This window comes from Varanus komodoensis, unplaced genomic scaffold (genome assembly GCF_004798865.1).
Source record: "Varanus komodoensis strain SLA01 unplaced genomic scaffold, ASM479886v1 scaffold1, whole genome shotgun sequence".
NCBI classification, from domain to species: domain Eukaryota; kingdom Metazoa; phylum Chordata; class Lepidosauria; order Squamata; family Varanidae; genus Varanus; species Varanus komodoensis.
In genome coordinates this window covers 2,306,815-2,329,583 of record NW_025335268.1, presented here as the reverse complement: position 1 = coordinate 2,329,583, position 22,769 = coordinate 2,306,815, and the positions used below count along the sequence as shown (strand labels likewise).

The window sequence follows — 22,769 nt, the reverse complement described above, 5'->3', positions numbered from 1 at the left end:
GAAATAAATAAATAAAAAGAAATAAGCAGATTGGTTAAGCATGTGATCTTAGCTCTAGATCTTGTTGGCTGGGGTGGATTATGATGGGGCTGAGATTTTCATGGTGGTATGCCTTGAAATAGTTCCTGGCAGATTGCACATAGCCTTAGATCTACTATAAACTTCCCCCAGCAAGAGGGTTCAGAATAGGTTCATTATCTCTGCCAGCCCAGAACTTATGCGAATTTCCTTCCCATTGAAATTAACGTTGGGGAACAGAGAAAACAAAGAATCCCTTGAGAACACTTCTGGGAAAAACACCTTCCACCTCTTGTCCTGGTCAGTAAGACTCAGCTGAGTTTTCAAAGTCTCAAACCATCCATTACTTTATTGTTCACTCTACTCCACAAATTCCTTTTTTTCCATCCCCCACCTTGTTGTTGTTGATGTTGGTGGAAGTTGCATAAAACCTTGTTTACTGCCCCAAAGTAGCCAGTCCTAAATGCATCTAATTGTTGTCTTTCCTGCATTGAATATAAGATTTTTAAGTTCCTCAGGGTAAGCACCTGTGATCTTAGTAGCAAGATCATTTTTCCCCAATAGCTCAGCATCACAAAATATGCACAAGTGAGAATCTCCCTTTTTACATTCACCAAATGTAACAGTACCTTCCATTTTAGAAAAGAATGAATACTATTATATATGAACACAGATGCTTTTAGGAGACAGTACACTTGCCCACTGATGCTTCCTATCTGCTCCTTTGACCAACAGAGAGGAGCTGATAGATGAAGTACAGATTAGGGGAGCTCTGGATGCAAGTGATCACTCCATTCTTTGCTTTGAGATCAGGGGACTGGGGACGTGCAGCAGGTCGAGCACTAGAAGCTGGGACTTCAAGAGGACCAACTTTGGCCAACTGAAGGCCAGACTGGGGAAAGTCTCCTCGGATAGGTTACTGGAAGGTAAGTGAGTTGAGGAGGGGTGGATGGCACTCAAAAGGGAGGTTTTGGAGGCGCAAGCCTTGACGTTACCTCTAGTTAGTAAGGTGGGGAGGCGGAGAAGAGCTCCACCATGGATGCGAAAAGAGGTAGTTAGAGGGATTAGACGAAAGAGGAACCTCCGTAGGAAATGGGTACTGGGGGAAATACACAAAAGGGTATACTGGGAGGAGGAGGCCCATTGCATAAGAATTCTTCGCAAGGCTAAGGCTGATTATGAGCTGAGACTTGCCAAGAATATCAAGAGCAACAAAAAGGGCTTCTTTCAGCATGTAAATAGGAAGAGGAAGGGGAGACAAGTGGTGGGACCACTAAATAAGGAGGAAGGAGATCCAGTGACTGATATGAGGGAACAGGCACAGATGCTAAATGACTGTTTTGCCTCTGTGTTCTCCCCAAAGCAGGACGGGGGATATCCGCATAGGAGATTAGATGAGGCTGGAGACTTAGGGGAACAGATTAGAGTCACCCCCCTTGAAGTCGAGGGTCTCCTCAGGGCATTGGACATTACAAAGGCTCCAGGCCCTGATGGGTTACACCCGAGAGTACTTAGAGAGTTGGTAGGGGTTCTCTGATGCCCGCTGGCCTCCATTTTTAAGGAGTCATGGAGAACGGGTGAAGTTCCAGAGGACTGGAGGGTGGCATTGGTGGTCACAATTTTCAAAAAGGGTAGTAGACATGGGGAATTACAGACCTGTTATCCTTACATCCATTGTAGGAAAAACAATGGAAAGGCTCATAATAGAGTTCTAGTGATGCTAGATAGGGAAGGGAGGCTGACAGCCACACAACACGGCTTCCGCAAAAACAGGTCCTGCCAGACAAACCTTCTATGACAAGGTTTCGAGATGGCTAGATGGAGGAGATGTGGTGGATGTGGTATACCTGGATTTCAGCAAGGCCTTTGACAAAGTGCCCCATGATATCCTGGTGGAGAAACTGAGGAGTTTTGGGATACACCAAAGCACTGTCCAGTGGATTAGGGCATGGTTGACTGACCATGCAGAGGGTAACCATTAGTGGGGAATCATCGGGATGGCGGCCAGGACAAGCGGGGTCCCCCAGGGCTCTGTCTTGGGGCCGATCCTGTTTAATCTTTTCATCAATGACATGGAAGAAGGGGTGAACAGTCTGCTGATCAAATTTGCAGACGACACTAAAACTGGAGCAGTGGCCACAACTGAGGAGAAGGTTCTCCAGATCCAAAAGGATCTGGACAGACTATGGAAGTGGGCAGGAGACAACAGGATGGCGTTCAATGTGGATAAGTGCAAGGTCTTGCACTTGGGGCATAGGAATAGCTGTCATAAGTACAGGTTAGGTGACAAGTGGCTGGAGAGCAGCACTTGTGAAAGGGACCTCACAACAAGGGACCTGGTTGACTGCAGGCTAAACATGAGTCAGCAGTGTGATGTGGTGGTAAAGAAGGCGAACACCACCCTTGGTTGCATAGCCAGAAGTGTGGCTTCTAGATCGAGAGAGGTATTACTACCACTCTATACAACTCTGGTACGCCTGCAACTCAAGTATTGTGTTCAATTTTGGGCCCCTCATTACAGAGAGGATATAGCCAGGTTAGAGTCAGTGCAGCGTAGGGCCACAAGGTTGGTGGCTGGTTTGCAGGGGATGGGGTATGAGGTGAGACTGAGGGAACTGGGTCTCTTCAGCCTGGAGAAGAGGAGACTCAGAGGGGATATGTTAGCGACATACAGGTATGTGAGGGGATGTCACATGGAGATGGGTAGAGATCTGTTCTCCCCTGCAGAGGAAGGCAGGACGTGCTCCAACGGAGCAAAGCTCAGGGAGCCAAGGTTCCATTTGGATGCCAGGAAGCACTTCCTGACAGTTAGGACCCTGAGAGTGTGGGATGGGCTTCCACGAGAGGTTGTGGAGGCCCCATCAGTGAGGGGTGTTCAAAGATAGGCTGGACATGCACATGGTGGGCATGTCGTGAGCGGAGCCGGCTGGTGCCTGAGGTCAGACTAGATGGCCTAGGAGACCCCTTCTGACTTGCTCTGTTTCTATGTTTCTTTGTTTCTATTTGCTACCCCACATTCAGCTCTCTTCTCACAGAAACCTGTGTTTGTAAGAGGGCTGCATGCAACCAATAGCAGCCATGGTATGTCTTTATTAGAAGATTCAATGAAAGCTTTACTTGGAGGTAGTCAAATTGTTGTGGAATTCTAACTCAAAGCTCCTTCTGCCTTAGGTCTGTATCAGATTCCAAGCTTTGTTTTTTGTTTTCTGTTTTTCCTATCACATGAACATCTCTGTGGTTTTTTCTTTTGTTTTTACACAAGCATGCTTTGTGCATGTCTTTGAAATGTGCACATTCTTCTCCCACTGATTAAAGTGAATCTGTGCATTTTTTTTCAAATAATTTTATGTGCATTTTTTAAAAAAATTGTTTACATGGTGTCAAATTCAGTTTTGGGAATCTGTGAGACTGCAGGTTGTTTCCAAGTCCATGCTTAGACTGGAAGGTGTAAACTGGGTAAATCCTGATGAAAAATTCACTGAAATGAATTTCTCATAGATCCTTACCTTGACTCCATAAGTAATTAGTAATGAGAAGTTGACCCATTTCTCATTGACACACTTTTGTGTCTGCATTGTTGACTGTTATCAGGCAAGACTGGAGCACCTGGTAGCTCCCATTTGGCATATGCTTAGAAACTAAGTAATTTAATCTAGGGATCCCCAGTGTGGTACCACAGACACATTAGCACTCACAAGCACCTTCAATGGCTTCTAGAAATTTTAATTTATTTTCCAATTTTTAACATGTTCATGGATTTCTATGCATACAACATTCAAGTAATTATATATAGGTTTCAACAAAAGTGGACCAAATATTCCAATAATATCCATTTGATGTTGCTGTCTGTATGCCAGGTGTCCCTATATTGTAAGGATCGATTGCAAATGTTTATCCTTCAAATTTTGTAATATTCATGCTTTATCTGTCAAAATGGCACAGCAATTCCATTTTCCTTTCCACTTGTTACTTTCCATGAAGTAGATGCATAATTTAAAAGACTATGCATATAAGAGAATATTAAAGACTGTTCCACTACAAAATGTACAAAATAAGCTCCTTTCCAAAAGAAGTAACTACTGGACATTGCCCAAACATATGTTTAAAAGTAGAATTAGCTAAATTGTGCTTCCAGCAATTGGCCAAACATGGCAATCCCTTATTAAAAGGGTGTTGCGGTATTCAATAAGCATGAAAAAAAGACAAAATCACCTACAGCCAGCTGTTAAATTCCTTTTCTGAATTTTTCAGTGGCAGCCTCTACAATCTGCTGTTCAGGCACTTTGGTGGGGGCTTCCACTGGCTATCAAATCAGAGCTTTGATTGTGAAATGTGATTCAGAAGAAAGGAAATGGTTAAAAGAGAGGCAGGGAAGCCATTTTTTTTGTTTGTTTAGTCACGAAGTCATGCCCGACCCATCACAACCCCATGGACAACATTCCTTCAGGCTCTCCTGCCCTCTACCATCCCTCGGAGTCCACCCAAGCCCACACCCGCCCCCCAATCTAGCCACCTCAACCTCTGCCATCCTCTTCTCCTTTTCCCATCAATCATTCTCAGCTTCAGGGTATTCTCCAGTGAGTTGTTCCTTCTCATTAGGTGATATTTGAGTTTCATCTTCAGTATCTGACATTTTAAAGAGCAGTCAGGATTGATTCCTTTAAGATTGGCTGGTCTGATCTCTTTGCAGTCCAAGGGACTTGCAGGAGTCTTCTCCAGCACCACAATCAAAGGTGTCAATTTTTTGGCACTCAGCCTTTCTTATGGTCCAACTTTCACACCCATACATTACAACTATAGCGCAATGAAGCTATGAGCAATGCCATGCAGGGGCACCCAAGATAGACTGGTCATAGTAGAGAGCTCTGACAAAAGGAAATGACTTCAGTATCCTTGCCATGAAAACCCCATGGAGGGAAGCCATGGAGAACCTAGAAATGACTCTCAGTCCAGGGAGACAACTCAGTCCTGCCACAGTGTCCCCTGACTATAGCACTGCAAGGGAAAGAGAAGGCAGCAGGAGGAAAACAACCCATGGTGGGTCCAAATGTCTGTTTGGTGCACCACATTCTCCAAAGAAGCAGCACACTGTGGCTTATTCCCAGGATGGTTCAGCATGGAATGCAAACTTGCCTGGTAGAACTTCTGAGTTAACACGTGTGGGATTGCACAATCCTAAATATGTTTACTTGGAAGCATTCAACAGTGGCTACTGTTAGGTAACCGTGAGTAGTGTTTTAGCCTTAACTTTTAGCCTGTTCTTCAGAGCTCATCATTTTGCCATTTTGTAGTTTAGCATTGAAATTATCTGACCTTTTTTTGAATTTGTGGATAGGAGTGTGAAAAAATATTGACAGAGCAAGTGGAATTTTACAATTTCTTTCTTTCCCCACTGCCTGTGTGCCCTTGTAGTAGCACTCAATTCAATTCTGGAAATATCTATATTTTCTATTGTTCTGTAAATTCATACTTAGAGTTTCAGAATTTTTTAATAGACTCTGTCTGTTTGAATGCAATCCTTCCTCTTCAAGCAGTTGACCAAGATTATTTTTTCCAAAGGTAAATAAATCTATCAATAATATATGGGCCTATTTTCTATTCCTCACTCCACCTCACTGTAGGCATATTTTAAAATGTACATTCTCAGTGTCGAGGTTCAAAAGTCAAGTGCTACATCTGATAAATTAGGCAGAGGTCAAAGGCTATACAGTGCAGTTTCAGAGGAATGTCTATTTCTGAATTTGCAGCTCATTCATGCTGAAGTGATGCACTCTGGGAATTACTACCAAACTCTGCTCAGCAACATCTGCTCTCCCTAAGTGAGTTAGTGCACGTCAGACATCTTTATGTCAGAATATTGTGGTGATGGATGCAGTCTTCAGAAAATGCTGCATAAAAATCTGGTGTGCCGTTCTGGCCATTAAGTGAAATTACTATTTAAATTAATGGCGCTGTCACAGTTTATCTGTGCAAAGAATGAACGCTGATTAGGGTATTAAGTAATTAGCAATTTATCACGCTGGAACAAGGTTGATAATAATTAAAGAAGTAATGGTTTACCAAAGAAACTAGAAAGGGAGTCACTTCTTGTTATGTGAGTGAAATCTTGGCTGAAAAATTTTATTCACTGAAACAAAAATGAGGTTCTCACTGAGAGAATGTATAGGGCGAGGAGACTTCTGCCCTGGAATAAAAGCAGTTCGCTATCTAATTTTTGCTTTGCCTGTCAAAGGTGCCTCTGAGCTAAAATGTTTGCATTTGCTTTTTTTTTTAAAAAGTACCCTAAACAATATCTGATATAATTGTGCCACTGGGAGACAGGAAGGGGGAGTTAAACTCTGCCTGGCTCTTTAGGCTTCGAGCCACAACACTTGCCAAAGCGAATGGGATGCAATAGCCTGTTGCAGCTGGCCATCGCTGGGTCCGGCAGCATGTGCTTCTGTTATATGGATGCCTGGAGCATTCTGTTGATGCCAGAATATGAGATGGTGCCCTTACGTTGCAAAGACAACCATTGCTGCATACGGCATTGTGGCCCTATGCAAAGCCTGGCTTTGTGTATTTTTTCCCATTGTGAAAGGTTGCAGGGGCTTTCATCCATCCCAAGGCTTTATTACTGGCAGGAAGAGCTTTCGGCTACTGTGTGTGTGTGTGTGTGTGTGTGTGTGTGTGTGTGTGTGTGTGTGTGCGCGCGCGCGCGCGCGCGCGCGCGCGCGCGTGTGTTTTGCGGGGAGGGGGAGTTATTCCTGCCCTACCAGTTTTGCTCTGGGGCCTAAACAGAACTGAAATGCTCCAAAATTGAACGTAGCTCTAAGGCCAGACCAACACATTTCACTTCCTGAGGTAAACGGCAAGATTGCAATGCCCTGTTCAATGTACTGACGCCAACTGGACTGGCAGCTGACTGGAATGTGAGGGAGGGGCAGCCAGATGACACTCAGCCCTGCCTTTCAATATTTACATACATTTTCTGTTTTGTTAGATTGTTTTTGTTTCCTTTCTTATTCCTTGTCATCCCTGTACTCTCATACTTGCCTGTGACTTTAATGCCACTACGAAAACATCGTATTTTGTGATGTTACATCCCTGTAGGCTTTGTTGTGCTTGATTTTAGAAATGTGCAGGTGGAAGCAACAAATATTAGGATTGGAATGTTAGGGTGGTCCCAGGTGGGTTTTTTCTCCCGAGAGCAGTTGTAAATTGACTCCACAGCTGCCCTACGGAGGCCAGATGGCATCATGCCAAGAAGCCTCTGCTGCAGCAGAGAGCCAGACGGCAGCCTGGCACTATCCTTGTTCAAACTTCTGTCTCCCATCTACTCTGGAGATGTGGAGAGAGAGAGAGAGAGAGAGCACGCAGTGTTGGTTCAGGTACCATTCTTTTTCTACCAAGTGTTTAGGAACCTAGGAAGCTGTCTTATGCCAGATGAGATTATTTATCCATCTAATTCAGTATTGTCTGCTGTACTTGGCAGCTGCTCATTCTCCACGGTCTCTGGCAGAGCAATCTTTTCTCCATCAGCTGCTATTTGATCCTTTGTTCATTTGTTTAACTGGAAATGCCAGGGACTGAACCAGGGACCTTCTGTATGTGCTTTGTCACGGAGATAAGATCCCACTCCTTTGCTTTTCTTGATCTACTTACTTTCTTTCTCTCTCTGACCTCATCTTTACTATTCACTGTGACCCTTCCCTAATTCCTAACTATCAAATTGTGGACCTGCTAAAGCCTTCTGCAAATATTCCTAGCACTGGTATTATCAATGTGCCTGTAGGCTCTTATCCGGTCCCAACCTTCATGCGTCTATGAGATTTTCTTGACAGAGTTTTGACTCAGACCCCCAAATGTATTTGGTTCCAATGTGCAAGATGTAGGAGCTGGGAATTGGACACCTCATATGTATGTTTGTGTGTTTAGCTCTAATGCCTAAGTTCTCTACACAATTAATGCAGGGAAGTGGTGTGTAGGTCCTGTTGCCACAATTCAGTTCCATATATTCCTTGTTCCTAGATGGTTCATTCCTGGCTATTACTGAAATTGCATTATTCCTCTGTTCTGTACAATGCATAAAAATAAATACAGTAGCAGTAGGAATGAAGCAGGGATGCTCCTCATCTGAATTATCCTGGAAATTTGATGATCCATTTTAATGGAAATGTTAGCAGAATAGGAAGCCTGTGTCAGAATCTGTGATTCTGGATTTTGATATCTCTACTAATGAACTTGGCGGAAATATGGGTGGCTGCTTTGTTGCTGCTGCTGTTATGTAATGAAGAATTACATTCTTTATGAAGAAATATTTATTTATTTATTTATTTATTTATTTATGGATTTATATCCTGCCTTTTCCTACAAAGGGATCAAGGCAGCTTACATCTCCTCCTCCATCTTATCCCCACAACAACAATCCTGTGAGGTAGGTTGGGCTGAGAGTCTGTGACTGGCCCAAAGTCACCCAGTTGGCTCCATGGCTGAGCGGGGACTAGAACCCAGATCGTCTGAGTCCCAGTCCCATGCTCTTAACCACTACACCACACTGGCGCTTGTGTGTGTGTGTGTGTGTGTGTGTGTGTGTGTGTGTGTGTGTGTATTTCTTATATATATATTGCACACCCTTTTAAAGCTTTCAGGTATTTTTTTGCCTGTGTTTTTAATTTATTTATTCACAAACTCTATGGTTCAATGCTGGTATCCTTTGAAAAGCAATAAGCATTATTTTCCTTTTAGGAGGAAAAAACATAAATAAACAATTATAAAAACATTCATAATTAAGAAGCAAAACTTTTACTCTTCTTCGGTAAACCCAATACAATATTCTGAAATTCTCTTCTCTTGGCCAGATTCCCATGAGAGTTGAACCCCAGTTCTTCTTCTATGACTGAACTGCAAAATAATACTGATCAAAATTAAGAGAAGCAACTGATTACTAGAACAAAGCTTTTTCTGATGCTTTTATATGAATTTAGTAATGCCAGGTTGCACAGGTTTAAGTGAAAGTGGAAACTACATTTTGTTTTGAAATACAACATGCTTGTATAGTGTGGCAGATTCAGTTGTGAACTGAAGATTTTAACAGCTTTTTTCTGTGGTATACACAGAATGAGTTTGTCACAGCATTGCTGATCACCAGAATTAGCCACTGAACATATCCATTTGGTCATCTTAAATTCAAAATTAAGTACCGCTTTAGATACCTTTTCCCCCAGTATCAGTAGCTGCCTCATTCTGACATTTTTATGCCTCACTTTATAGCATTCTCAGCATTTCCCTCACTTTCTCCCCTTTTAGCATTCATATATAATGTTTTATTGTTGCAGGAATGTTCTGTTGTGGACATGAATATGTGAATATGTCAAGTACCATATGCTGCTCAGCTTCCAGTGGAGAGTCTAAAGCCCACATTAAAAAGAATGACCCAATGCCATTAAAATGCTGCGAGACTGAACTTATTCCAAAAAGTGAGGAATGTTGTAATGGACTTGGATATAATCCTTTGAAATATGTTTGCTCTGACAGGATTTCAGTTGGAATGATGATGAAGGTAATTGATAGAAAACCTCTTGGTGGTTCTGATTTGACAATGGAAAGAGAAATACATTGTTCATAACTATTTTTGTAAAATAGGAATATAAAAACTCCTGTGTGCATTATTCATTTTCACATTACATCCATATTAATACCGAATGAGTTTGCCATGATTGATGTTATTGCAGTGAATTCTAAAGGAATTAATAATGATTAGCTGCTTCTTGTGAAGTGTTGCTCAGCACTTCAGATTAGTGAAGGGATAAAAGTTAGTATTCCAGCCAGGCTGACATATGTGTATCCACCTTCAGTTTTGTGGCCAGTTCTTAATTCCTGCTGGCAATGCTTCAGAGATTCTCAAACTTTGTTGGCTTGTATGGATCACTGTCCTCGTTTATTCTTTGCCATCCACCTAAGCAGGGGGCGGTTTAATATTATGGTTTCCACATCGGAGGCCATCTGAAGAGCATCCAAATTAAAATACAATCGCATGTATGCTCTGGTGCATTTATACTGAATGTGTGGAAGAAAGGTATTTCCAAATGCAGGATAAGCAACACTGGTTGAGGTTACTTTGTGCCATCAGTTGCTTTTTATTAGTGTTACCTCTGGTTTTTTGGGTTTTTTTAGACTTGGGGACATTCAGAAAGTTCCATTAACTACCAGGCACTGCACAGCTGGAAAAAAAAGCTCTTCCATGTTGTGATATTAGAAATGGGAAATGGAATTACTGCATTTTGTATATTTAGCTTCTCACTGATCATCAGAACACCCTGTGCAAACATTTCTAAGGGAGAACAACTTTCAGAAGATGTTCAATGCCAAATCAGTAGCATTTTAAGAAAATAAACAGGCCTCCCATCCATGCCACCACCTTCAATCAGATAGCACAATAACCTATGCTCAAAAATTGAACCAGGTTTGTTGCCATTAGCTGCTGTTGAAACATGAGTAATTGTGCTGTCTGAATACAGATGGTGTATAACAAGCCATGGTGAAGAAACCCCAATGCACAACCCACAAACAAACCATGGGTTCACTTCCTGAGTTGTTCATAGTCTACAAGCCAGAAGCTGTTAGCACAGCTGGGTTCTATTGTCTAACATAATAGTTCACAGTTCAACAACCCATACTCAACCCATACTCACCTTATACTTAAGCCTTGAGTGTGTTATCTTAATGCAATTGGTGAAGGAGGAATCTGATGAGTGTTGTACTCACAAAATATTATTTATTGTTTGTTTGTTTTTAGACTTATTTTTTGCTAGCAGCCTGAGGGCCCTCTAAGCCCATCACAATAAATAAAACATATAAGAACAATAATAGCAACATTTAAAATACAATGTACAAAAGACAATGAAACAAAACAGTACACAGCAGAGGGCAATAATTGAAACTGTACCAACAAACAAGTTAAAATTATCAGCCCAGAGAATAAACCTGTTTTCTCCTGGTCCAAAAAGGCTGTAGGGAGGGTGCCAGGCAAACTGCTTTTGGGAGGCTGTTCTATAGGTGAGACGCAACTACAGAGAAGGCCCCTCTTCTATTAGCCATTCTCCTTACTTCCTTGAATTGGGTTGGTGGCAGTAGGGTGTATGACAGGGTGTTGGTTACATAACCCATCAATCATACTCCCTGGGCAATCTACAAAGAGAATAATAGATTTATAATTAAATGCAGAAAGCATAACTAAACCCCACACAATTGTAAATAGTTCATAAAAATAGCAAGATTAAAGTGTGTCTGAAAAGCCTGGGAAAACAGAGAAAAGGAATATGAAGTGTCTTCAGCTTACCAAAACCCAGACTCAGCTTGTAGTGCAGGCAGATTGTGCGGAGGACTCACATGGGTCGAGGAACCACAGAATATGTGCATGTGCGCATGCATTTATGCTTTATTAGTAGTTTTGTATATCCTTTAATCATATCCCAGAGCAGTTTCCAACAAAGGAATACTACATGTAAAATTAAATAAAACATAATAAACTAAAATCCACAAAACTATAAACACAGCATAAAAAGCAGCAGGATTAAATTTGTAATATAAGGTTCATGTACAAAAATTATGATAAGGTAACAAATTGAAGTGCATGAGAAGTCATATTGTGATGTGCCCTTGAATGTTTGCAAGTGAAAGCTGGATGTACATGTTAGATTAGATAATTTTAAAGCGGCTTAAAGCTTTTGGAACCATTTTTATAGGTAAAAGAAGAATGCCAAGCTAGTACTCTGTGCCCTCTATCCATGGAAGCAACTGCCTACTGTGGACGATGTGACTTTGACAAACATGCTCATATATGTGCTTGGATAAGGACTTCCCAGGGTCATACAGAGAAGAAGGAAAACAACAACGTATGTACAACTTTGGAAGAGACAATCTATACAGGAGGCCCAAATCAATATTCCTTCACAGGTAAAAGAAAATGTGTTATCCCATTTGATTGGTGTATAAGTTTAGAATGTAAATGCCATCAAATGCCTAGGTAAAATCCATTCTTCAAATTTAAGATGCAGTTTGTATTTAGAAAGCTTTTGAAAATAAGTGAATCTGTTTACCAATATTTTGGTGGTAAACTGATATTTTAAAAGTAAGAATATCAAAAAGGCCTTGCTGAGTCAAACCAAGGATAATTCATCAAAACCAGCATCGTGTTTCTAGCAGTGTGGCCATCTAGATCCTTCTGGGAACCAAGTATAGAAAAGGAAGGCAATGGCTGTTTTCTCTCTCTGCCCCAACTGCCTACCTCCCCTACAACTGATAAGCAAAGGAGAATTGTGTGTCACCATCCTGACTGGTAGCCACTGCTAGCCTTCTTCTCCATGACTTTTGAAATCATCCTTTTAAGGCCCTTAATTACTATTGCATCCCGTGGCAACCAATTCCATAAAATATGTAGTTTTAAAATAGGTTAGTTAATCTCATTGGGTAACTTCAATCTCATTCTGAAGGATGGAGGGAAAAAAATCTATTTTTATTTATTTAAATCTTTCTTCACTGCCTTTAAAGACCATAGTCTTCCCAAGGTGCTTTCCATATAAATCTATCCATTTTTTTCACAACACACATAAATCAGTGATGCATTAGCACATTTTGAAGTTGCTGCCTATAGCTATGCCCCAGGGAGAGGACAAAAATGCAGGCATCTATATTGATCTGTATCAACAAACCAATACTAGCAGTTTTCATCTCCACCAGTGGCAGATCTTTATATAAATATGCATTTATTATTCATTGGTTATGCTTATATACTTTTCCTCCAGTAGCTCAAGTCAGGGACCTTGATCCTCCTCTCCATTTGATCCTCACCACAATCGTATGAGCTAAGTTAGCCTGTGAGTCGGTCAGTGCCCCACTGTCTTCAGCAGGCTTCATAGCTGACTGGAAACTAGAACTCAGGTTTACCATTCCAGCAACCTATCCACAACTTCAGGCTGCCTTTAATCCAACAAAAGGTCTTGGCTACCCATTCAGGACCAAGCCGTCCCACCATACTGCGTATTTTTGCATCACACCCTGGATACACACAACTATGCATTGCTGAGCAGAAAATGCATTGCTTTGCCCAGGCTACTGTGAGGAATGCAGCCAAGCTCAGAGGGAGCAGGAAATTCTGAGGCAGGTGGCGAATGACATCAGCATCCTTGCTAATTAAAATTGCCATCACTGAGTCCCTGTGAGCCTGGGCTCAACGACACCTCTGAGCATAATTATGTCTCCACATAGTCACCTTTTTAAAAACAAAATAAGTTTATAGCACAAAACCTTGGCTGAAGCAACGCAAAATGAAACAGAGTGAAAGGTATTATAGATAGTCTAAGTTAAGCCTCTAGGGGGCTGTCTCTGTATAGATCAGTGCAGAACAAAGCAAGCAGTGAAGCAAACAAGAAGCCTGCCTAGTAGAGAAGTTACTACAGAGCTGTGTTCAAGAGTTATCAGTGGGAATTACAGACATGACAAGAGGAGGCTGGCTTTGCAATCCTTAAAGAACATTCAATATCCTAAAAATGATTTATCTCATTAATTAAATTAATGCAAGTTCAGATTGCCTGCAAACTCTGTCAAATTTTCTCTTCTTAGATCTGAACCTAGAACCTTATGTTACATATGAATACAGGGTAGCTGCATGGAACAAACGTGGAAAAGCTGAAAGTGAAACTGGCAGAGCCACTACTAAGCAGGATGTCCCTGAAGGCTTAAATCCACCCCAGTGGACCAAAGTGGACAATCGAGAAGACATCATATTTCTAAGCTGGAAGGAACCTCAACAACCAAATGGTACTTTATAGAAGCATATGATATGATCTGGTATTCGGCTGGCATGAGTGCTTCAGTGACCAATAGGATTTGCTGTAAAATAATAGTTTGATCAAGTGCAGCAGTCTAATATATGTTCCCAAATCAAGAAACAAAAAAGAAAGAAGAAGATTCACTAGTGGGTTTTCTATATACCTCCCATTAGTTTCCAAGCAACCCTGTACACAGAAGACTTAGCACCATAACTTCATTCATTTGGGACTAATCTTTTGCAATGTTTCTCGCCATCAATTGTTTATTCCAGATTAAAATGGAACATGTATATACAGCAACCAAGGCTATTCATAATGACTGTATTTTTACACAAGATAAATATGTTTGAACCAAAATATTTGATTCATATTTTTAGATTTGGGCTGTCTTTAAATCTCAGAATATTGTTCACTAGAAACATCCTGATTGGCCTTTGTTCAGATTAATGAGATTTTTCTTCCTGGTCTCATTTGGATGTTATGCAATGAACCAATTCAGTTATAGGGAAATATGGAAATTATGATAAGATGATGATGATGTTATGCGAATGAGCCACAGTCTGTTGTGTTTCCCCAACTGTGAGGAATAGATTGGTTCTGTTTCCAGTTTAGCATTATGTCTAAAACCTATGTGGTTAAACTCAAGGTTTTATAAAATATGCTGATTTCATAATATCCAGTTTTAAGTTGGTTTGTTTCCATAAACCATAGTTAGTACTAACCAACATTTATCCAGATTGAAACAGCACTTAATTGTGCTTAATTAACAATGGAAGTGAAAGTTTCTGACTTCCCCATGGTCATGCCAAAGGAGAAAAAGAGGAATGGAAAATTTAGCAGCCTGAGGCTCATTCATGAACTGGCAAACCATAGTTTGGGACTGCATTCAAAGCAATGCCAAAAAGTTATTAATTTGAGTGAGGCTTGGATAAGAGACTGTCTTGGTGGTTACCTGTTTGTTTTTCTTTCTCTCTTTCCTAATTTATTGCTACCCCTGCTAGCATGTCGCTGCTAATAATTTCTCCCTAGCAGTATTCAGGGAGAGGCCACTTGTAAAAGAAGTTTAGCCTTTGAATTCCTTGTATATCTTTTATCCAAAAAGGTTGTTTTTCTCTTTATAACAAGGTATCATAATTCATTACATTGTTCTCCGAAATGGAATTGAGCGTTTCAGGGGAAAAGAACTGAGCTTCACAGACACCAGCGGTATTCAACCATATCAGGAATATTCATATCAGTTGCGAGCTTGCACAGTTGCTGGTTGTGCAGACAGCAGCAAGGTGAGTAAACACTGCACAATGTTGGTGGCAGCTGTGGAGAAATCTCACCACAGATGCCTTTTCCTGTTCTTCATCACAGTGCAGCAACTATTCAGCATGGTACTGGAAGATGTAGAGACTTTCAGAGAAGGATGGGATATAAACGCTTGACAGACAGACAGACACTCTCCCTGTCTTCCCTCCCTGTGGGATATTGTTGCTTTTCTTCTTCATGGTTCTTGTGCATCACACATATGGGGTTCTTCACCTGTGCAAACCCTAGATCAGGAAAACTTCAGTAGCTTACCATGCCGGAATGGGTGGAAGCCCCTTCCCTTCTGGTTCCCAGGTGTATAGGAAAGGGGTTCCCACCCAGTCCCTCAATGCCTTTTTGACAGCACATCGCATAGACTGGGAATCCTTTGCTCTTTGTTTCATGCAAGTAATCTTACTGTCTTTTTCTTGCTTCTTCTTCCATGCCTTCTTTTACCAGCCCCACTTTCTCACTCTTTCTTTAAGAGAGAGAGAGAGAGAGAGAGAGACTCTTCCCACCAAAAATATGTTTTTCCTACTTAGCTTTCCTATCGCCCTTCCTCTTACCTCTCTTGCCACCTTCCCATCTGTGTGATGGCATCCGCAGCTTTTCCCAGCTGTGCCTCATGCAAGGCCCGTCTGCCATCAACAAACAGACATTCCATGTGTGTACTCTGCCTCTGTGAGGAGCACATAGCTGAGACCTGGTGAAAAGGCTGCTGCATGGCATCAGAAAACAAGGAAGCACCCCATTACCAAGGCTGCATAGATATTTGCTTGCTTCCCCCTGCAATTTCATGGGCATCCCCGAAGCATTAGCCAAAGTGGGGCAATTCACAGCCAATCAAGTGAGCAAATCCATTAGGCTCAGCCTTAATTAAAAGCCACTGTAGCTTTATAAATGCCTCCTGTTACTCCTCAGTGACCTTCAATAAAACAGTGTTTGACAATTGTCTAGGAATCTCCTTGCATTAATGCATCAGGGCCTTCATGGGCAGTTGCATAGCAAAGACTCTCTGATTGTGGACTGCAGCTACCACACCAGTTCCTTCTTTCTAACTCAACCAAAGACATACATACATTCAGCAGCTAGAGCTTAGATTCTGGCCTGAAGGAAGTTTTCACTGTGGAATATTAATCTTTTAATACCCTTATCTAGTCCTGCCCTCTTGCTACACTGGTGCCCACGGAACGTTTTTGTAGGTCAAATAGTAATACTGCTGATTCACATGAGGGTCCTGCAGGTAAACTACCCAGCTTGTTACATTCTACAGGTATCGTTGCCACCCTATGAAACACCCCTTCTGAATTCTACAGAGTTTTAAACTTTTTTTTTCACTTCTCCCTTTCCCCCATCTCTTCTTTCTTTGGAGGCTGGAATGCATGGAAAGTGATAGGAGGGTTCTTTCCAGGAGGGAAAAGACAAGCAGATTATTCTTAACCCTTCCCACATCCATGGTATGATTCAGTAGTCCTGTCCAAACAGATTTTTTCTATCTGAGCTTACAAATATGTACAAGGTTTTGTGCAAACATGATATGCAAATACACACATTCTGTGATTTCAGAAATAATAAGAAATACTCTGGAATAAAACTTAGGTAACTTTCTTCATCTTTACTCAACTTCCCATATGCTGGGAGTTACCACAAGTTACAACTGCTGCCCCAGACATTTCTTCCCTTGCAAGAATACCTCTAGAGAAACTTCCAGTTGGTGAAGGGAAGGCATGAAGGGAAAATGTTAAATTTCCCCTCTACACTGAAAGTGATGCATTTCCCACCATTCCATTCTGGAAAAGCAGCCATCAAAATGTTCAGCTTTGTGTTTCCCATCAAACTTCAAGATTAATTTTTGAAAATTCTGTGTTTCATCACTAACTCCACATTTTCTCTTCCACTAGCACCAGTTTTTGTTCATTTCTTCTGCAGGTATTTCCTCGCAGTACTTTCCTTTTCCATCCACTGATACTCATGTTAAGGTTCATTTAAAAGGAGAAGATATCTAACTCCTGGATTTTTTGTTTGTTTTTGGTTTTGTTTTGTTTCTAATTACCAGGTACCTGTAGAAATTACAAAGGAATTGGGTGTCACCTTTTCTGTGTTTGGTATATTCAAATGAGTTTGTATCTTTGGTGCTAACATTCAGATAAAAAATTCAGCCTGCCTAGCGCGTCTCTAGCATTGTTGATGCCCTGTCTGCAATCTAATTACTTAGCTCTGCTTTGTGAAATCTCTGGAATCTTTCAGCTAGCCTTCAAAAATAAGATACTTGCTGGGCTTTGCGAGGAGAGTGTGTCCCAGTGGCACTCCCCATTTACCAGTATCCTTTTTGTTACGGCAGCTGTACAAGCAAGTCTTTGTCAGCCTGAAAACTCCCAGCATTCCCTTCTGATGGCATGCCTGGTTAAGGGCAAGGGTAGCAGTGGCATCAAAGTTTATGCCAATGTTTACTGGTGATAAAACCCATATGAAATCAGGCTGTTAAAATGCAAATACACTGATTAACCATATGGAAAGAAGTTATCAAGCATTCCCTGGCAAGACAGCCTGCCATCCAGATTTTCCTTCTGCCTAGCGCTGTGCACTGGAGACAAAATGCTGTGAATCTGCTTTGATAAATTGTACACCTAGACTCATACGTAAAGATATTCAAGGTCAGATTTCACTGTGGGGGAAAAAATAAACCAAGGGGAGAAAAGTAACTAGTTCTACAGGGCTGTGGTAATGATATGCCAGAGCAAACAACAACATTTTAAACTAGAAGTGACATTCTCATTGATCAAGGTATCTCGTGGACTATTACAATAAATGGCTGTCTAATTCCTGTGTGTTCAGGTAGTAGCAGTCACTGTCCAAGGAGTCCCAGAGAGTGTGCAGCCACCAACAGTTACAGCGTTGAGCACAAAGGCATTGCATCTGAGTTGGATGGCACCAAGGAAACCAAATGGTATCATCAGAGAATACCAGATCAGTCAAACTGGGAAAGGTCTTATACATTCTGACATAGCAGGCAGAATGCAGCATACAGTATCAGGTAAGGACAGGAAGTTCTTCAACAGCTTGTTGTTGCTGTCTAAGATAGCAGGCAGTCCTCCTGTGCTAGTTTTTAAAGGCTGCAGTCCTAAGCCGTCTTCCTGCCCAGTCATTCTGGGGACATGCTCTATTTTTTCAAGCAGGGAATTGGGGTGTGTGTGTTTATGGGGGTGGGCATTTAAAAGCTGGATTCTCCAACCTGCAGTTTAGAGTAGTAAAGTCCATTCTTCCATCTCATGACTCCCCATGACATTTACCTGCATTTGCTGACCAGGGGACACTTAAACTCGAGTGTAACTTTCAGCAACATTTACATTTCACCCACTCACTCATGAAGTGCTTTGCTTTTCTCCATCTACTTTTAGTGTCCTAGATAGGGAATGTGTATTATGCTATACCTTAGAGAAAGTTCAGGTGGCATTGATTTTGATACAGCTTGTTTTTCCTGTTCTTTCATCCCACTGACTTCAAATGTACAGGAATAGCTGGGCACAAGATTCCAGACATCATGTCTACATTTGAGAATGTCAGCACTGAGGGGATTTTCTAACCCACTGGCTTTCTTGATGCTATTTTTATAAGTAGTGGTTAAGAGCATGGGACTGGGACTCAGACGATCTGGGTTCTAGTCCCCGCTCAGCCATGGAGCCAACTGGGTGACTTTGGGCCAGTCACAGACTCTCAGCCCAACCTACCTCACAGGGTTGTTGTTGCGGGGATAAGATGAAGGAGGAGAATGATGTAAGCTGCCTTGATCCCTTTGTAGGAAAAAGGCAGGATATAAATCGAAAAATAAATAAATAAATTTTAAGTTGTAATGTCTATCCTTAACAATAATATTATTATATTATTAATATAATAATCCTTAATACTGCTGTATTCAGAAGCTTGTAATCACTTTGAGCATGTGTCTTTAACAGTATTGTGCCTTTCTCAATAACTCATTGGTGATCTCCAAAATTCAGCCCAGGCAATAGGTGGCTTGTGTAATGGCAAAAACACTTGGAACAGAATACTTCCCTTTCTTCCTAATTTAGATTATCTCCTTTTACTAGTATTACTACATTTGCAATAAGCTTCTGTTGACATGGCAATGCTCATCTAGCATAGGAAAAATGGATTATTCAGTTTTACCATATATAATTAACATAGTAAAAAAGCCAAACCCTGCCATCTCAGCCCAAAGGTTCATAGTCTGGTGTCCGGTTCCCAGACAGAAGCTCTTGTGATCCACACGGGAAGCAAACCCCTTCACTGTCTGAGAATGCAATCCCCCTTTGTCCCAAGGTAGAACTGCATTTTTTGCCATGTCAAAACAATCAGTGAATATGTGTTACTTTCTGTGGTTTTAGGTAAAACAGCTCTACACTTTCAATGCTATTTTTGGTATGTAGCAAGGTGTTCCCCCTGCGCTTGAAGGCAAGGCTGCTTTTCCATCCCAAGATGGAATAGTGCTTTTTCAGTGTGATAATTACTACTTCCTAAATTCATGATGTTCACTGAAACAACAGTACGTATTTCAGATTTCTCAAATGTTTGAACTAACCATCATTTCAGGTCCCTGCAGACCTCTGTTTTGATTTTCTCGTCTTCTTCAGAAACCACTGCTGTTCCCAAAGCAACAGTTGAACATTAATGAAGCTGTAGCATTAGCGTTCCCTGAGACTTTGAATCCGAGGGCCTTAGCAACTGCAGACGAGGAGGTTTGCACCTTGCCACTGCACCATTGTCTCGCTGCTTATTTTTAATTACATCAAAGCTTTAGAAACATGATCCCATAAATGCTTTGTGGGAATAGCGGTGAATGTGCTCGTCATGTGAAATCCATAAATTGCTTATAATCCTCTCAAGATGTTAAAAAAAGCATTAAGTAATTGAAGACAGGAAGTCCTCAGTTAATTATTTAGAGGTGTTATCAATGCTTTAAGTAAACTGAAGCATTTTCTGCTATCGCAATGAGTTGAATGCCACTGGGATCGAGGGGCACCAGCCATCATCTTCTCATATTCTCTAATGCAAACAGCATATGGCAGCTTGTCAATAAAAGACCTTTTTATATCATTTATTAGTGAACACTTCCAGTACTCTGTACAGAACAATTTGGATGACAGTTATGGCATTGTTTCACTTTGTGTTACTACTCCTTCACAAATGGTCCTGTTAATGCAGTGGGGGATGGGGGAGAACAAAATAATTAGGGGGCATTGTATTAAAAGAAAGCTAAGACTGCCCTCTTCAGCAACAAGAGCAAGAACAGGAATCCATTTTCCTAAGTCTATTTCTGTTTCTAAGGAGTTTCCAGAATAATGGAATCTGAGATAAGGTTTTGTGGCTATTTTAACTTCGTTAATGACATTGGCATATCTTTCACTGAACAGATTATGTATAGGTTTACATGTCACAATAAGACATCCTACAAAGAAACTACAATGGCTTGGGGTGGACATAAGAGATGATTGGGTTCCCCTTCTGTCCTTGCAGAACTCTAGCTCCCCTCACTGTGCATGTTTGTGCGGAAGAACCCACCTTGTCTCTTCTGATATCTGCCCCTTTTTATTCACTGCCATTTCTTTTCCAGATCACAAAAAGTACCATTGGTGGTGCTTCTTTTTTTCTGGACCCCTCAAACCCTTGATAAAATTGCCCTGCTGCATTCTAACAAGTCAGGAATCCATTGCACATTGAATAATCCCTAGAACAAGCCCCAGGGCAATTTGTGAAAAATAAGCAATCTTGCAGAAATCATGTTGGACTGAAAATTGTGCAGCTGTGTTGTTGTTGTTGGCACTTTTTGTCTTTTGCAAGTATACTCTTATGGCTGTTCCATATGTATATGGAATCCTGGTAAATTGCCTTGTCTATTTCAAATATCAAAGAGGGTAGCAAATTAGAATAAGGAAATTGGCAAGAAGACACCTCATATAGGGTAATTCGTGCATGGTTGTCAGGGAACAATGGCCAAGTTGGCAACTGAAAAGCACCAATAGATGAGTGGAAGTGGCAAAAGAAGGTGCACTAAAAATGGAGGGAGAGAACAGTTTCTCCCCTTTAGCAATGTAATCCTTCAATTTTAGGTGCTGAACTGACCTTTCTTGGTACCCTTTACCTTTCCTCCAAGTCTCCAGCTACTCCAGAAATGGAAGATCTTAATTCACCCACCCACATCTTCAAAGCTCATTGTCCGAAAACTAGCTTCTCTGGTTACTGCAGTTGCCAGACAGTTCTGAAAAAGAGAAATATAGACAGATATGCAAATATAAGGGATGCAACGTAGAGGAGGAGGAAATTTGGGGCAATTTAAGGGCTGAGAAATGAATGGAGTGGAAATTTGTGTACCTACAGTAACTGCTCTGAGAAGTGTGGGGGGAGTTAATATCTCCATTTCTGAAGTAGCTGCAGACTCAGTGAAGTGTTGAAAAGGAGGGCACTGAGAAATGTCAGTTCAGCACTTACCATCAAAAGGATGACATTGCCAAGGGGGTGATGATGTCCCCACCCCTTTCAGTGCAGATGTGTGTGCTCAGTGGTTTCATGTAGAAACTGAATAGCATCAGGGACAAAACTTAGAAGGATACCATAGTCAATGGTATCAAAAGGTGCTGAGAAATCAAGTTGAATCAGCAAGGTCACATTCCCCCTTTCCTTCTCCTGACATAAATAATCATACAGAGCAACCAAAGCTGTTCCTGTATCTGAACACTGATAGAAATAGATCCAGTTGATCTGCCTCATCTAAGACTTTTTAGAAGTGGTTGATAAATATGCACTCAAACACCTTGCCAGGGGAAGGAATAGTTGCTGCCGGCCTAAAATTTAGGATTGTCTGAGTCCTCAGAGAGTTGATCTCTTTTAGCCCCTCTTGGAAAGATGCATTGATTACATCCCTGGTCCCTCCATGACAGTATTGATAAAATAAGATCCCAAACCAGAAGTGGTTGCATAAACCTGTTCAAGCCCCTTGTCAACAGTTTTGAGCTGTACCAACTGATATATCCAAGAAAACTGGACAAGGCTCTGCTCCATATACCTCACCTGATTGACCTGCTGTAATACTGGAAACTAAGTCTAGGCAGTTGCAAGAAAAATACTTTTGGAGTTGCCTAGGAAATGTCATAATGTGAGCCTCAGGTAGTTCAACAGCACTCTTGGAGCCAGAATATGCCAGGGTAGTACCAAATAAATGTGAAAAGCTCTGCTGGTCACCATGTGGAGGATTCAGTAGAGGCAGCCAGATATTATTCCTTTACTGCTCCCAGTGCTCCTGAATATCCATGTCCATGAGCATATATCAGTGTTCCACTTATTTTATATTGTTAAGTTGTTTTATATTGTTAATTTATAGTATTTTAATGGATTTATTTGTAAGCTGCCCGAGGCTTTGGCGAATGGGGCGGCATAGAAATTTTCTAAATAAATAAATAAATAAAATCCCATTCACTAGGAGTTTTTCTCTATCATTATTATGCTTATTATTACCACCACCATCATCATTTTACCAGGTGAAGCAGCTTGCCGTATATGATATGTGGTTCCGAGGAAACAAAGGAAATGATTTTTATTATGTGCCATCACGTCATCTCTGTTTTAGGGTGATTCCATGAATAGATGCCCTCT

At 41.2% G+C, this 22,769-nt stretch overlaps 1 protein-coding gene across 1 annotated transcript in view; it reads left to right on the top strand.

The window, feature by feature from the left end:
- USH2A (usherin) overlaps positions 1-22,769 on the top strand; it is a 579,889-nt gene that overhangs the window by 445,390 nt on the left and 111,730 nt on the right. The window contains exons 50-54 of the mRNA XM_044449731.1: positions 9,336-9,559; positions 11,745-11,955; positions 13,621-13,818; positions 14,955-15,109; positions 17,958-18,156. Coding sequence (XP_044305666.1) covers positions 9,336-9,559; positions 11,745-11,955; positions 13,621-13,818; positions 14,955-15,109; positions 17,958-18,156 — 987 coding nt within the window. The remainder of the gene's footprint in view (positions 1-9,335; positions 9,560-11,744; positions 11,956-13,620; positions 13,819-14,954; positions 15,110-17,957; positions 18,157-22,769) is intronic.